The following is a 15,043-nucleotide window of genomic DNA, read 5'->3' as shown; positions in this document are numbered from 1 at the left end:
CCCTCTCCAAGAGCAAAGAAAAGCCCTCTGAGCAACAGTCCCAGCCTCACGGCCACAAAAATGGAACATTACAAAAAAGAGAGATCACCAGTTTCATTTATTGCCTAAATTCCTCTGCTCCCAAATCTAGAAGGTGCTGAATTAATGTGGCAGTTGGTAACAGCAATACTTCCTGCTGTTAGTTCTGTAATTCAGGTTGTGTCACTTACCATTGCACGTACCATCTGTACCCATGTGGGTCATCTGATAACACGAGTTGCTCGCTTTGCAGAAATACAAACAACCACATAAACCATAAATAACAAAATTCATATAAGAACATGAGCAACAGAAGTCCTTGTTTTCAATGTTTACTTTTTACTTCATGATTACATTTCCGGATTGACTCTAACCTTATTTTTTTTCAAGCAAGAAATACTAGAATTAATATGACCAAAATCCAGTTAGTATACATGATACACAAGTTACAGGCAACTAGTAAGATCTCTTTGGTCTCATTTTTAGAAGCCTAGTTTATACTAAATTTAGCTGTCTATTGTTCAGCATTTAGATTAAGCTAATCACTGATTCCTTCTGCAGTCCAACAGACCCACATAATAGGAACAGACTGAAGAACAGCAGTCTTTAGAGTCTGAGCAGCTCCCCACAATTTTTCAAAATGAAAATGAATTGGTTGAGAGGGAGGAACAAGAGTGTTCACTGTGGCCAGGCTTTGGATGTCACCGTTGGATACCTGAGAAGATCGTCAGAACCACTCTGCTATGAACAGCTACCTTATCAATGACAAGAAGCTGCACAGGTATGCTGAAAATTTTATCTGTATTGTATGTTGTTATCTGTTTGTTGCTCAACTAACACTGACCTGGATTCTGCAGTCTTGAGGGGCTGGCTCATCAATTCAGGACCCCACTGGAATAACAGTGATTCACCTTCACCCAAATTTTGTTTTGCTACAGACAGCATAAAGGGCATACTTAAAGCCAATACATCATTAAATTTGATGATGATACTAAATTATTTTGCACAGGTGTCATGGTCTAACCCCAGCTAGCAACTAGGACCACCATGCAGCCACTCAATTGCCCCCCACCCCCTCTGTGGGACAGGGGAGAGAATCAAAAGGGAAGGGAGAAACTCATGGTTTGAGATAAGGGCAGTTTTATAAGACAGCAAAATCAAATTAAATAATAATAATTATGATGATTATGATAATAACTACATATATGTAATAAGTGATGTACAAGGCAATTGCTCACAAAATCCAGTCCTGTACAGCTGATCCCAGACAAGCGGAGATCCGGACAGCAGTTCGTGCTTGAACATGATCATGCCAAACAGCCATTCCCAGAAAAGAAAGCACCTGAGTACTCAGCAAGAGAAAAAAAAAAAGGCAAAAAGCAAAAGGTCCAACATGGCAAAACAGCAGACTAGTAAACTAACACTAACGAACCAGAAAAGCTGCCTCAAGATATATATGGAATGTGACACTAATGGTAGGGAATATTTCATTGACCAGCCTGGATGTCAATCTAGGTGCTGTCCCACTGTTCCCCCTCCCAGCTGCTCCCTGCAGCTGGACAGTTGAGAAAGTCCTTGATCTCCTTGGCAACAGCCAAAACATTCGTGGGTTCTCACTTTCTTTTCACACCAACTCCAAAACACAGCTTAGCAACTGGAAAGAAGAGCATAGGAAGTTCAGTGTTATCACATTATTCATGTACTAAATCCAAACCAGAAGACTGTGCTAGCTACTAAAAAGAAAAGATTCTAACTACTATGAAGAAAACTAACATGATCCTATAAGAACGAGCACAACAGGACACTCAACTCTCATGTTATCAACAGCTTTTGATTGTTAAAATTACCAGAAGCGATCATTGTCAACACACATTTGAAAACTTGCTTTACCTGCTGCAGGGCCTATACAATTATTCTTGATTTGGATGTTTCAAAGCCCTTTATTTGTGGCCTTCCAGTTCCTTTTATAAAACTTGGGTTTGCTCTCCAACTCCATGGTTGAAAACTCCATTACAATACCTGGGAGCCTAAGAAATATTGACTTTTTATTTGCCTCAGTGGCTCCAAAGGAAGAATTTTTGTTTGCCTTTAAATCTCACACCTCTGAAACTAAACACCCTTAGAAACCTCAGCAACCCAGCCTGAAGTGGAGGCTCTAGTAACAAAAATGGAGAAGGCAGAGATACCACACTCCTCTGTATCACCCTGTCATGCAGTTTTAGGGATATAATTCCATAAACAGTTCAAGAAACAGTATGGTTAAGAGCCCCATGTTGTTTATAGCCTCCATATACAACCTATTATTCAGATTAAATGGGCACTAAAAGCTTAAAGTCTAATACATTTTAACAGCTGTTATGCACTCAGCCCTTTTATGGTTTTATGAAATGTTTTCCTATTTTTCTTCATCTCAAACATATAAAAATGCATCAAGACACAGGAAATGACTAAAACTTACCTAGTAAAAATCATCACAGGTATCTCTGTCACATTGATAAAACTGAAAGAAAAAAGCTGGAAAAATACAGAAAAACATTTCTCTTTCAATATTCAGTTATTTTAACTCTAAGTAATGAAAATGCCCTGCTTTTTACTATGAAAGTACTTATGTAAAGTACCTGAACTATTCATGTACAACATCTATTTTTCATGTGAATAAATAAGGAGTTGCTTCCCCTCCACAACACTGCCAACAGCAGAGTATAGTTTCCCAGGTAGAAATTAAGTGTTTTACTAACCACAACCAAATACTGTGAATATTTTGAGGTTGTCTATCCCTTACTTTCTGTCATTCACTGAATTCCACTGACACAAACAAACATGTGCAATGCTTTTCAAGCTACAAATGCTCAATTCCACTACAGCAGTAAATTTGTACAGCATCTGGCAGGGTTTAATAGAGTCTAGTCCTTAGAAGAACTGCAGTGGATACAAACAAATGTGGGGTGAAATACAGTATAGAGGTAGATTACGGTGAGGAAAGGCAAAACATCTTGGTAGCTCCCAGTTTTACTTCTGTTAATGTAAGTATACATGTAACACACCCATTTCTTGTAGGCATACACTGTAAATGGCCCCAGGTCATGCCAGGGAAGGTTCAGATCAGACATTAGGAAACATTTCTTCATGGAAAGGGTTGTGAAGCAGTAGAACAGGCTGCCCAAGGAAGCAGTAGAGACACCATGCCTGAAGGGGTTTAAAAGATGCATAGATGAGGTTCTTGGGGACATGGTTTAGTGCCAGAGTTGGGTTATGGTTTGACTCAATGATCTTGAGGGTCTCTTCCAACCAAAATGATTCTATGATTAAATACATGCCACATGTTAGCTAGCCCAGTTCAAAGTAGGCGTTGTTTGGTACACTGCCTTTATGATGTGTCAAAGTGGACACATTATATTAGGCTGGACTCATGAATAGGTGAACACCACAAACAGGTTTCAAAGCACAAGGGAAAGAGTAAACGAGATTACTCACACCTTTTAGGACTGAAGGGCTGAGTATGTATGTTGCCAAACTAGGTTAGCAAAAGAGCCTTGAAGCTTCAAATTTGTCTATATCTCTGCATAAAGTTCGTAACAAGATCTCAATTGTAATTTGATTAAATTAGCTGAAAGACTGCACCTGTTCTGTTTTCCCTTGACCTCTAATTCATTCTGTGTAATAAGTATTTAAAAAAAAAAATACAAAATGTAATTCATAAAGGACACTTCACTCTTCCACATAATCAACTGCCATGTGCACATTTACAAAGCTGAATTAGTGTGACCAGGAAAAAAAAAAAAACAAAACAACAAGACCTTGACTTGAACTTGACATATAACAAGTTAATAGCTGCACAAAGTCTTATCTAGCTCACATGGATTTCTTTTATTTTCCTCTTTCCTCTTGTGCTTTGCTACACCCATTACATTCCATAAATCAAGGTGAATCAGAGGTGTGTCGCTTTATTCAGCCCATTGTAACACAACGTAAGAGCCATTCCGCAGTTGACACCTGCGGGTAGAACAACCTGAGAAACTCACACATGTGAAAGCCATTAGAAAGAAATAAGCTCTAATCTACGCAACATTCAGAATAAACATCCTAGCAGGATACCCAGAATCAAATTCAGATACAGCTTAAGGCAGTCATTAATATATAGACCTGACTTTTTTATCAGTTTTTATGATGAAATCTAAAATGGTGTGATGATTTCTGCTCTGTGCTATTAAAAGACGCCTATTTTCTCTATTTACACAGAGCTGATTTCATTGCTATTCAGCACCATTAACTCAACAAGTTTTGCAGAATTACTAATCCCTGCTCATAATAAAAAGGAAAATCAAGGCAATGTACACTATTTGCCTTAATTTATGAAGCAAATTTACAGCAGAATCCAAAACAGACCTCAATCCGTCACACTGCCTGGTACACAGGACTGGTGTCCAGAGTACTTACAACACACTCACAATTTCCTGCTCATATTCTAAGTTTAAGGGTAAAATGTTGTTACAAAAGAGCAGAAAAAAGTCATAAACAGGAAAGAATACAGTCAGCTTTCAGAGCTGTTTGGCCCAAAGGGAGCAGGAGTCACAGAGGAGACTTCAGTCACGCTGATAACCAACACACCTTTGAAAGGCCACAGCCTGGGGTTGCAAAGGAGACGGGATACAGGTGTTATATCCTGGGGAAACATGGGACATCTCCCAGTGACACAGCTCATCACAGCCCTGCCTCACGCCACCATGTCCTTCCCCAGCTGCAGGGCATCCCAGCAGACCCAGCAAATAACCTGTACCCCAAGAGAGCTCTGATTCTTTACCAGCAGGTTTCACAGTCCCACCTCAGGGGCAAATCCACCCATGTCCCAGTCTGGAGGGCTTACAAGCCTCCCATGAAGACCCACACACCCACTGCACCTCCTTCCTTGGGACAGGTGCCTCACACAGCTCCGCACGGCTCCCTACAACCCCCTCACCTCAGGACTCCCCACAGAACACTCTCAAAGCTCCCTTTACCTCCCCAGAGCCCCCCTTCACCTCAGGCCCCACCAGCCATGCTCTTCTCAGTCCCCATGTCTCCCTACAGCTTCTCTCACCTCACAGAATCATAGAATGTCCTGAGTTGGAAGGGACCCACAAGGATCATTGAGTCCAACTCCTGTTTTCCTCCTCCCTCAGCTTAAAAGCACAGCTTAGAGGACTTGCACAGGTGACCTGCTCCTTAAAGAAACTTGCTTCTCCTAAAAGTTGTTTTTTGAGGGAGAAAGACCCTTTCTGACAGTGGTGGGTTTTTTTGTTTGTTTGTTTGGAGGGTCTAGTTTTGTTTTGTTTTTATTCAGCAATAGCAAATAAAATAATAATCCCCTAAAGAAAACAAAACACCCTCCCCCCGAAAAGAACCAACAACAAACCAAACACTAAAGAGGACCCCACCAAACCACCAGCTACAGAGAAGTGGTGGTTAAAATAAATTTCCCGGTAGAGTTCTACTTATTTAGACAAGGTAAAAGTTTGCATTCTTATTGGTTTAGTTATCAGTTTTGCACAGGACAACCCCACAGTTCACTCCATGTGTCTGAGGATGTTGTCCAGTCTCTTCTTGAACACTGTCAGGCTTGGGGCCGGGACACCTCCCTGGGGAGCCTGTTCCAGTGTCCAGCACCTCTGGGGGATGAACCTTTTCCTCATGTCCAACCTGAACCTCTCCTGGCACATCTTCCTGCCATTCCCTCGGGTTCTGTCATTCACCACCAATAGGTAACAGGTTTCGTTCCTATGTCTGGAGTGCTCAGTGTTAGTAAAGTGAGCTGTATAAATACATAAGGAATATTTTAGCTACTCATTCTTAAAACTAAGTTATGACTCTGACAAACAGGTTAACGCAAACAAATCTTCTCTCTCTGCTCAGCAGGTGCCATGTTGCCTCAGAAGAGGGGAAAAATACCTTCCAGAATAGCCATGAACTGTTATTGGAGAGTCCTGGCAATTTTCCTATTATTTCTCCCAAGAGCACTGTCTCTCCAGCCGGCCCAGCCCAGAGTGCTGCTGGTGTCTTTTGATGGATTTCGATGGGATTACATCTACAGAGTCTCAACTCCCAATTTTCACTACGCCATGGAGAATGGTGTGCACGCCAAACAGGTCACTAATGTGTTTATAATGAAAACGTATCCTAATCATTACACAATGGTGACTGGTCTCTATGCAGAAAGTCATGGTATTGTTGCTAATGACATTTATGATCCTATCCTGAATGAAACTTTCTCGATGAAGAGAATGGATATCTATAACTCCAAGTTCTAGGAGGAAGCACTCTCTGGGTGAAGAAACTTTTCCTCATGTCCAACCTGAACCTCCCCTGTCACATCTTCCTGCCATTCCCTCGGGTTCTGTTGTTGGTCACTAAAGAGAAGAGCTCAGCCCTGTCCCTCCTCCTCCCCTTGTGAGGAAGCTGTGGCCGCCATGAGCTCTCCCCTCAGCCTCCTCGTCTCCAGGCTGAACAAACCAAGTGACTTCAGCCGCTCCTCATACGGTTCCCACTCCAATCCCTTCACCAACTCCGCAGCGCTCATGTCTCCCTCAACCCTCTCACTGCACCGCCCTCCCTCACCCCCCGCTCCATGTCCCACAGCGCGACGCCCACTCCTCCAAACCAATCAGCGCACCCGCCAGCGGGCCCTCAGCCAATCGCATCGCGCGGAGCTGACGAGGTCCCTCCGCTCTGACTGCCCGGCTCGGGACGGAGCTCGCGCCGCCGATGGCAGTTGCCGCTGCGCGGGTGGCGGGTGCGCAGGCGTTGTGCGTGCCGTCCCGGCGCAGCCCGCACAGCAGCGCGGCCGCACGGTGGGCTGGGGCGGGGCCGCGGCGGGGAACGGGACGGCGGGGGGTGTCGGGAGGTGTTCTATGTGGGGCGGCTGTGGTGGCCGCCGCTGCTCGAGGGACCCCTGTACTCGGGCTTCGCCCCGCCGGGTGGTTCCGCCTCCCTCAGCGGGTGGGTGAGGGGCAGGAGGTGCCGGCGGCTGCGTCGGGCAGGGGGCTGGGTTGTTTTCCCGCGTCCCGGGGCCGGTCCCGTTCGCCGGGTGGGTTCGTACTGGCAAGGCTTTAAGCTGTCAAGGGCAGGAGAACTAATTTCTTACAGAAATGAGCAATTAGAGACTTGGAATTCTGGCTGGAAGGTGGTGGGGGTCAGGAGCAGGCAGCTGCAGTGCTGATGGTGTTTGATAGTTGGGGGGACACTGTGGAAAAACACAAATGCTGGGCGTCTTTGGAGTGTTTCAAAGTTAATATTGTGGCATTAAGCCTTGGTGCGCTATGAAAAACTCTGTTTCTGCTTTTTAAAGCACCTAAAACAGGTGATGCTCTGCTCCATTGCTCATCTCATTTCTTTATTTTTTTTTTTTTTTCCCTGTGTGGTACAAGCCCTCTGTATTAGCAGATACCTTAATGCTGGTTTTGGCGATCCCTTCTTGTAACATTTCTATCTTTTAAAGCCATTTTAAGCGTTGGTTGCAGGGGGGGTGATTTCCCATGCTTTGAGTTCCTCTCACTGCTAAAGCTTTATCTGATGTTAAAGCTACTTTCACCTTAATACTCACAGTTTTAAAGAGTTTGGGGGATAGTGTTGAGATGGATCAGAAGATATTACTACAGTTATGAAGATGCCTGCTGTTCTTCCTAGAATTTACCTAGTTTGTGCAAGTGAGATAAAGGAGAAATTCAGTGAAGTGGGGCTTTTCTTGATAAGTAAATATGCTCTTTAAGAATACTGCAGAAGTTTGTGTGAAACCTAGTGCTTCGCTTCCTCTTTCTTAGAAGTTTATAGGATACTTCTGGACCTTCTTGAACAAAGTGCTCCTGTCACACAGGTTTAGAATGGAAAAAAAAAAAGCTTCCACATCATAACCTTACATTCATAATAGTCGAATTCCTTGGTGAGAAATACTTCCTTCATAGCTGGGGTTACTAATGATTTTTAACTTTTTTTAGAGAGAGAGAAATATGATATGTGAAGAACAAGTTTAAATACTGTTATGGTAGATATACAATAGCTTAGAAGGAAACCAGAAGTTACTCCTGGCAGTTCTATGTATAGAGTAAGCAATGAGTAAATAGGAATGTTGAAAGATATAAAAGTCTTCCAGTAACTCAAGAAGGTAGAAACTCTGGAAAAGGAAAGGTGGGATGAAAATGAAAAATTATAATTATAGTAGAAAACAAACTCCTGGTCTGAACAGTGATGTGTAAGAAGGATTTGGAGCTGTACAGGACTGTTAAATGTGGAGCTGGAATTGTTCAGGTCCCTGTGCTTGAACATGAGGAAAAATACTGATTGTCTGTCTTGGAATGTAGAATTGTATTATGACATACAGAATGATGAAATAATTGATTAAAAGAGAGAAAACAATTCATTTCATTTAGTCTGGAAGGAAAAAAATCCGATGGCTCATTTGTTTTAATATATGGAAAACTATGATAACATGAGAACCTTCTAAAATCAGTATGAAAATACACTGTTGACTTGAGTGGTTGTTTAGACTGGTTATTTTGCAGTTAACTTCTGTAAGGAAGATTTACATAATGTATAGCTAGTCATACTGGTTCCAGTAGAATTATTTTGTGTTACATGCCTTATATTTTTAAATTTTTCAGGTGCATCTGATTACCTGCTGAGAAAGCTTGGAAGCATCAACAATGAACTCGATGTTAACATTACTTTTTTCTGGAATAGTCGCTTGTTGTGCTCACTCTGCTGGTGATTCGACATCCAGGTTGCTCCTTGTGTCCTTTGATGGCTTCAGGGCTGATTACTTGGAAACCTATAAAGTTCCTCATCTTCAGGAGTTCATTGAGGATGGTGTGCTTGTAAAAGAAGTTACGAATGCGTTTATCACCAAGACGTTCCCAAACCATTACACCATAGTGACAGGTTTATATGAAGAAAGCCACGGCATTGTGGCTAATGACATGTACGACGTGGATGCCAAGAAAAAGTTTTCGCAGTTCAATGATTCAGATCCCTTCTGGTGGAATGAAGCGGTTCCAATTTGGGTAACAAATCAATGGCAGGGAAATGGAGTAAGTGCTGCCGCAATGTGGCCCGGTACTGATGTAAAAATTAACAATACAACCCCTCAGTTCTTTATGAAGTATAACTTTTCAGTAACGTTTGAGGAGAGAGTGGAAAAAATTGTTGCATGGCTGAACAGCTCTAATCCAGTGGTCAATTTTGCTACGTTATACTGGGAAGAACCAGATGCAAGTGGGCACAAGTATGGACCAGATGACACTGAAAACATGCGCAAAGTATTAGAAGAAGTGGATAATCATATTGGTTTCCTTACTGATAAACTGAAGGCATTAGGTTTGTGGGATACTCTTAATATCATCATAACAAGTGATCATGGAATGGCCTCCTGTTCTCCAAAGAAGCTGATTATCCTGGACAAATGCATTGGTCGCAACAACTACACTCTGATAGACAGGAGTCCAGTTGCTGCAGTGCTGCCAAGGCAGAGTATGTTTTGAGTTTTTATGTCGTATATTGATAATTAAATCTCTATCTTACTACTAAAAATTACACACTGTGCTAGACTGTTCACATCTTTTGCAAACCAGTGTAGTTCTTATTGCACAGCTTTGACATAATTTAATGAATAAGCTAAAGAGCACCTGTTTATATAGAAATTATTTTGTTTTGTTAATCAACGGGCCAAGGAGTGTTTCTTGTTAAATTGCTATGGGCGGTAAAGATCGTTGTGGTACAGCTGATTGAGAAATTAGATAGGCACTTAGTATGCCTGCTCACTTATGCGGTTGTAATTCACAGTGAGCAGGAAATAAACTCTCATGTTTATTCAGAGTAAATAATGCCATTGCCTAAACTTCCAACTAAAAATCTAGTCCCAATTTTGATTGTTTTACCACTTCTGTTTCTGTGAATGAAACTTCAGTTTTCATACTGTGAATTTAATTTTTGTATCTTGGAGTAGTTACTAACAGGGATATCTTAAATCATGACACTGCTGGTCTTGGTTTCCACAACTGTGGCCAGACTGAAGCAATTCTAATGAACAAAATAATTTATATAGTAACGAAATATAATACATACTGCTTTGGATAAAATACTGACTACTTTGGTGTGGGATTGCTTTCTCTTGATTTCTGTGCTTTAATTTTGCCCTCCTCTCCCCCTAAGCACAGAAGGTTAAGTTGACTTGCAGGTCCAAAACCAGAGCTGTGAAGTGCCTGATTTAAAATGTGAGCAAATTGTGAAATCCACCTTGATACCTGTAGTATTTCATTATGGGCATGAAAAAAACCCTTTTATATCTACTTTTTAAAAAATAACTGGTTTGAAAAATAAGGATCTTGGGTTTAATGACAGATAATTGCAGTAAACAGGACAGAATTTCCAGGTGTTTCACATCCAGTTTTTTTCTTGGCAGATGAAAAATATGTATATAACTTACTGAAAAAATGTGACGATCATTTGAAAGTATATCTTAAAGAAGAAATTCCAGAGAGATTTCATTATCGTCATAACAAGAGAATTCAACCCATCATTCTGGTTGCGGACGAAGGCTGGACAATTGTACAAAATGAGTCACTTTCAAAACGTGAGTGTATTTTCCTCAGTTGTGCTTTTGGTGGCTTATGGTGCTGAACTGTCGTGCTTTGATTCCAGCCATCTGTAGGATGGTCCTAGTTTAGCGAGAGGATACCTGGCACTGTGTGTCTTTTGGAACATCTCAGCATTTTCTAGAATGTTCTCAGCCTGACCCTCGAGTGTTTTGACAGATAAGGAAGAGATGGGGGATATTCTGTTGGCTAAAACACTTTGCCATGTTCAACTTAATAGCCTGAGAGATACTTTTAGAGTTATCTTAAGCAAGTTAGCAGTCTGTATCAGGCTTCCACAAGGGTGTGGTTTAACTTCTTGTATATAAACTATAGAGAGAGTTAGGAGCATAAATTGAAGAATGCAAGACACAACATTTCATGTTCCTGTATGCATATTAAGAAAAAAAACAATGGGGAGGAAATACTAAAATTAGAGACGCAACAATAATGGTCAAAGAAGCCAGACATGGTCAAGAAGCCAGAGAGGGCATCAAGTAGCATGTTTTAAAGACAAAATAGCATGTTTTAAAGACAAAAAACCAAATCAGTTATTACTTCACACAGTGCATTGCTAAGCTATGAGCTTTCTTCCTGTTAGATGCTATGAATGTCAAATTACATACGTAAATACATATGTGTATATATATGTATATGTACTTCTATGTATATATATTTCCAGATGTTCCACATGCAGGTTTTTTCTTTGGCACACAAGAGGGGTGTGTTTAACTTACTTAAAAAATGCAACAGTCACACAAAAGTATCTTTCAAAGAATAAAGTCCAGACAGATTTCATTATTGTCATAATAAGACAGTTCAACCCATAATTCTGCTTGCAGACAAAGGCTGCATGTATAAATGTATATGTGTGTATGTTCAGAAAGTGATTGGACAAATTCTTGAAGAAAAATCCATTAATAGAAATAGAAATTAATAGAAATTAAATACCAAGGTACATCAGGGCTGACCCCACTTGCAGTTACAACTGCTGTCAGAGAGAGGGTGCTGGGTGGTGTAAACTCCCAGATTCACCTGCTTTTGCTGTTCTTACTGTCTGCCCTCTGCACATTTCAGTTCAAATTTTCTCATTATTTGTACAAAAGTACTGCTTATAATGCAAGGTACACTTGTAGTTTTATTTCCCCACAGATTTGTTAACAATTGCCTTCAATATCACAACATGCAGCTTGTGTTCTTTGACAGAGGTCTCTTTCTTGTTTACAGCTAGATTCAATTTCAGGCACCTAAAAATAGTTAATGAGCGTATATTTAGAATTAACAGCATTGTGCCACTTTAAGTGAATCACTTTTCAAAACAGCTTTGCTTACCAAGGCTTCCCAGAAGCTGGCAGGGGAGATTTTAGCCCAAAAGGCTATTTAAGGGTTTATTGTACTTGTCATCATGGACAAAGTGGCAGCGTAAGGATGGGCAAGTGTACCAATACCTGCAGTGTTCCTCCCAATTTGAGCAAACACCAGCCCTCCTACTTCAAAGGTAAAGAGTTCCTCTCACTGGAGAGGGAACTTGGACCAGCTTTCTTATAAACAAGCAGGTAGAAGGAAAAAAATATGTACTCAAGAAACATAGGGCTGCATTAAAACAAATAAGGAAGATGTGGCACAGTAGTATCTTGGTGATAAAAGGCATAATGGTGGAAAAGATTAAAAAGGAATATTGGAAGTATACCGAAGTGGTGAGTGTGACCTCATCAATGGGAATCCTGACATTTCACATCAGGAACTTCGGTGAAGCAGTTGAGGAGACAATTCTGGCAGCAGACTTGCTAAATTGTTACTAAGAAATGAACTCAAAACTTCAGGCTGTGCTGTGTGTGCTGTGAGAAATTTTTGGCGTCTTGGACAGATTTTTCAGGGGTGTTATTAGGAAATTTAACTATGGCTGCTTTTTAGCTGTTTATATTCTACCAAGAATCAGAGTGAATATTTCTTAAAAACCTACCAAATGTCCAAGTACTGGGGACCTTGTAGCCACAGTTTGGTTGTTTGCCTGTCACAGGCATCATGATCCTTTGACTGTTTTTTGTTTTTGACTATTTGGGTACCCCTTCTCCTGAAGTACCTAATTGGATAAACATGATTTGAGGGTACTTCATGTGCTCGAACTGAACACTATCAAGGGGAATGTGCTTGGCTTTTGGGAAGTAATACAAGAGTCTCCTTTGCAAGGTGGAAATATCTGTACAAAATCTGAGAAGTACAAATTTGCATTCCAGCTACTGACTTGTCGTGGAGTAGCAAAGTCCTTTTCAACTTTGGCATGAGGAATGGGAAGGAGAAAACCAAAAATGTTGATGATTGAAAGGAAAAGAGATAATGGGGGGTGGGGAAATATGGCTGAAGACCAGTAAAGATTTCTGGGGACTGGGGAAGAGGGAAGGAACTCTGGGTTCCTTCAGTGTTTGATCCAACAGCTGCTTTTATGTTCTGCATTTGTCTTTGGTTAAAATGTATGCCTTTTGGGGGGTGGGGAAGAGATACGGAGGGGAATTCTCCATATGCAAACAGAAACGGAGGTGTTAACTCTTAACTTTGCCTTTCTCCAGTAGGTGACCATGGCTATGACAACGCTCTCCCAAGCATGCATCCCTTCCTGGCCGCCCGCGGGCCTGCTTTCCATCGGGGTTACAAGCAGAGCACGATAAACAACGTTGACATTTACCCCATGATGTGCCACATCCTGGGACTGACACCACAGCCCCACAATGGCACTTTCAGTAACACCAAGTGCTTGCTTGCTGACCAGTGGTGCATAAATCTTCCAGAAGCTATCGGGATAGTTATTGGGGCTTTTCTGATATTGACCACTTTAACCTGTATTATAATAACCTCAAAGAATAGAGTAGTTTCCCCACGACCATTTTCCAGGCTTCAGTTACAATACGATGATGATGATCCTTTAATCGGATAGCGTGTAGGGAGCCTCCCTTGGTAAACAGTGATTTCAGGAAGAGTCTGAACTTGCACTGGTCGGCATTCTTTGATGCACTTTAACAGTATCTGAATAAAATACTGTACAGCCAGATCTTTTTGTTTGTGCTACCTGATTAGTAGTGCTCTAAAAATATTTTTTCAGAACAAAATGGTGAACAGGTGATTTTCTGCTGGAAGAGATAGTTAACAAAATAAGGATGCTTAGTTTTTCACTCAAGCCTTTGAACACTTTCAAAATAAAATTCCAGAATAAGAACTAGCCAGGATAGATTAAGGGAATTTTAGCATTTTTAAATGATAATTTTTTTTGTATTAAATTTAAATTAATGTTGACTTCTTTTAGTGTTCTTGTACCTGTGTTTGAAAGAGGATCTTTTTATGCAAGTTAAAAGTTAACTCTGTTTGGACAGTATATTCTGATTTGTTCTTAAATTTGGCAATAGAGAAGATCCAATACTTCTGTTTCCACCCTAAGCCAGCAATATGACAAGAAATTGGTTAGAAGGAAAACGGAAGCCAGTGAGGCAAGAATTGGTGCATATCAGTTCTGGTTTGAGCTCTAACATGTGCGGGTTGGCAGTTACAACACCCAGCAGGTGGCTCTGACATTTCTAGACGTGTGTTTGTGGATGACTTGGTTCTGCTGTTCCTGCACTCAGATTGTTGGATGATACTACTTGCTCATCTCAAGGATGTTTGACCCTGAGAATGCTTGGATTACTCAGTTTCTTGGGCTGTAGTAGTAAAATTGCTGCTTCTAAACCCTGTGAAAATTTTGTAGGTGTAAATTCTGCTGAAGGTGTTTTTGTAATAAAGGTGGTTCTGCCCTGTGTATCAGCTGATAATTTTCTTTGAAGGCTGTCCTGCTAAAAAGTAGCAACTGGATGCTTATCATGTAATCATCAAGCAGGGATGCCGAACTCTTATTTAAACCCTGGAAGTTTCAAGGGAACATATAATTTGTTTTCTGACATGTGCTATCTGTAGTGTTTAAATTGTATAGATGCCAAGTTCTGGTGAATGGTGCTAATGGTACTCTTGATTTCTTGTTAATGGTCGAGTCTAGTAACTTGCCATAAAAAAATTAATTTGATTTAGAAAGCCTTAGTGGTACCTTATCCTGCAATGAGGAAGCAATGTGAGGATAAATCATTAATGCTAACCCAAAAAGAGAACTATTGTTACCAAGTGCTTTTTCTATAAGTTTGATGGTTTTAAGAACTGATAATTTGAAGCGCGAGAGCTGAGTGCGCAATGTGGTTTCTTGTTCACAAGCTGAAGTTCAACGCAGTTTGGTATTAGCCACAGACCTCTTGATCCAGCGGAGAGGAAGTACTGACTTGGAGGGGAAGGGTTCCTTTTAACTGCCCACTGAAAAAAATACATTTGAGTTCTAAAAATGATGTGTGGAAGTTTTACTAAACTGTCTTCCTCTCTGAGGATTTTAATGTACGGATGAAAAACGCAACACA

The 15,043-nt window shown here is 41.0% G+C and overlaps 1 protein-coding gene and 1 long non-coding RNA gene across 5 annotated transcripts; one reads left to right on the top strand and one right to left on the bottom strand.

Moving 5' to 3' along the window:
* Nucleotides 1-1,549: 1,549 nt before the first annotated feature.
* LOC309437405 lies at nt 1,550-6,709 on the bottom strand. Its single transcript, XR_014183548.1, has 3 exons — nt 6,665-6,709; nt 2,477-2,532; nt 1,550-1,672 (listed from the first exon to the last, which is right to left on the bottom strand). It is a non-coding gene; the product is annotated as an uncharacterized lncRNA (long non-coding RNA).
* On the top strand, nt 6,701-14,403 carry ENPP4 (ectonucleotide pyrophosphatase/phosphodiesterase 4). 4 transcript variants are annotated; one of them, XM_082047796.1, is made up of 5 exons: nt 6,721-6,842; nt 7,812-7,930; nt 8,649-9,513; nt 10,445-10,615; nt 13,184-14,403. In XM_082047796.1, exons 3-5 carry the CDS (start codon nt 8,691-8,693, stop codon nt 13,546-13,548), a joined length of 1,359 nt encoding a protein of 452 aa, XP_081903922.1. In that variant the 5' UTR covers nt 6,721-6,842; nt 7,812-7,930; nt 8,649-8,690; the 3' UTR covers nt 13,549-14,403. The 4 variants fall into 4 exon arrangements, with proteins under 4 accessions (XP_081903924.1, XP_081903921.1, XP_081903922.1 ...); XM_082047798.1 differs by lacking the exon at nt 7,812-7,930 and having other exon boundaries at nt 6,701-6,842; nt 13,187-14,403; XM_082047795.1 differs by lacking the exon at nt 7,812-7,930 and having other exon boundaries at nt 6,701-6,842.
* The last annotated feature ends 640 nt before the right edge of the window (nt 14,404-15,043 follow it).

Source organism: Streptopelia decaocto (assembly GCF_964273445.1).
Source record: "Streptopelia decaocto genome assembly, chromosome: 3".
NCBI classification, from domain to species: Eukaryota; Metazoa; Chordata; class Aves; order Columbiformes; family Columbidae; genus Streptopelia; species Streptopelia decaocto.
Note: the sequence above shows the minus strand (reverse complement) of the source record. Positions and strands in the feature narration are given on the sequence as shown.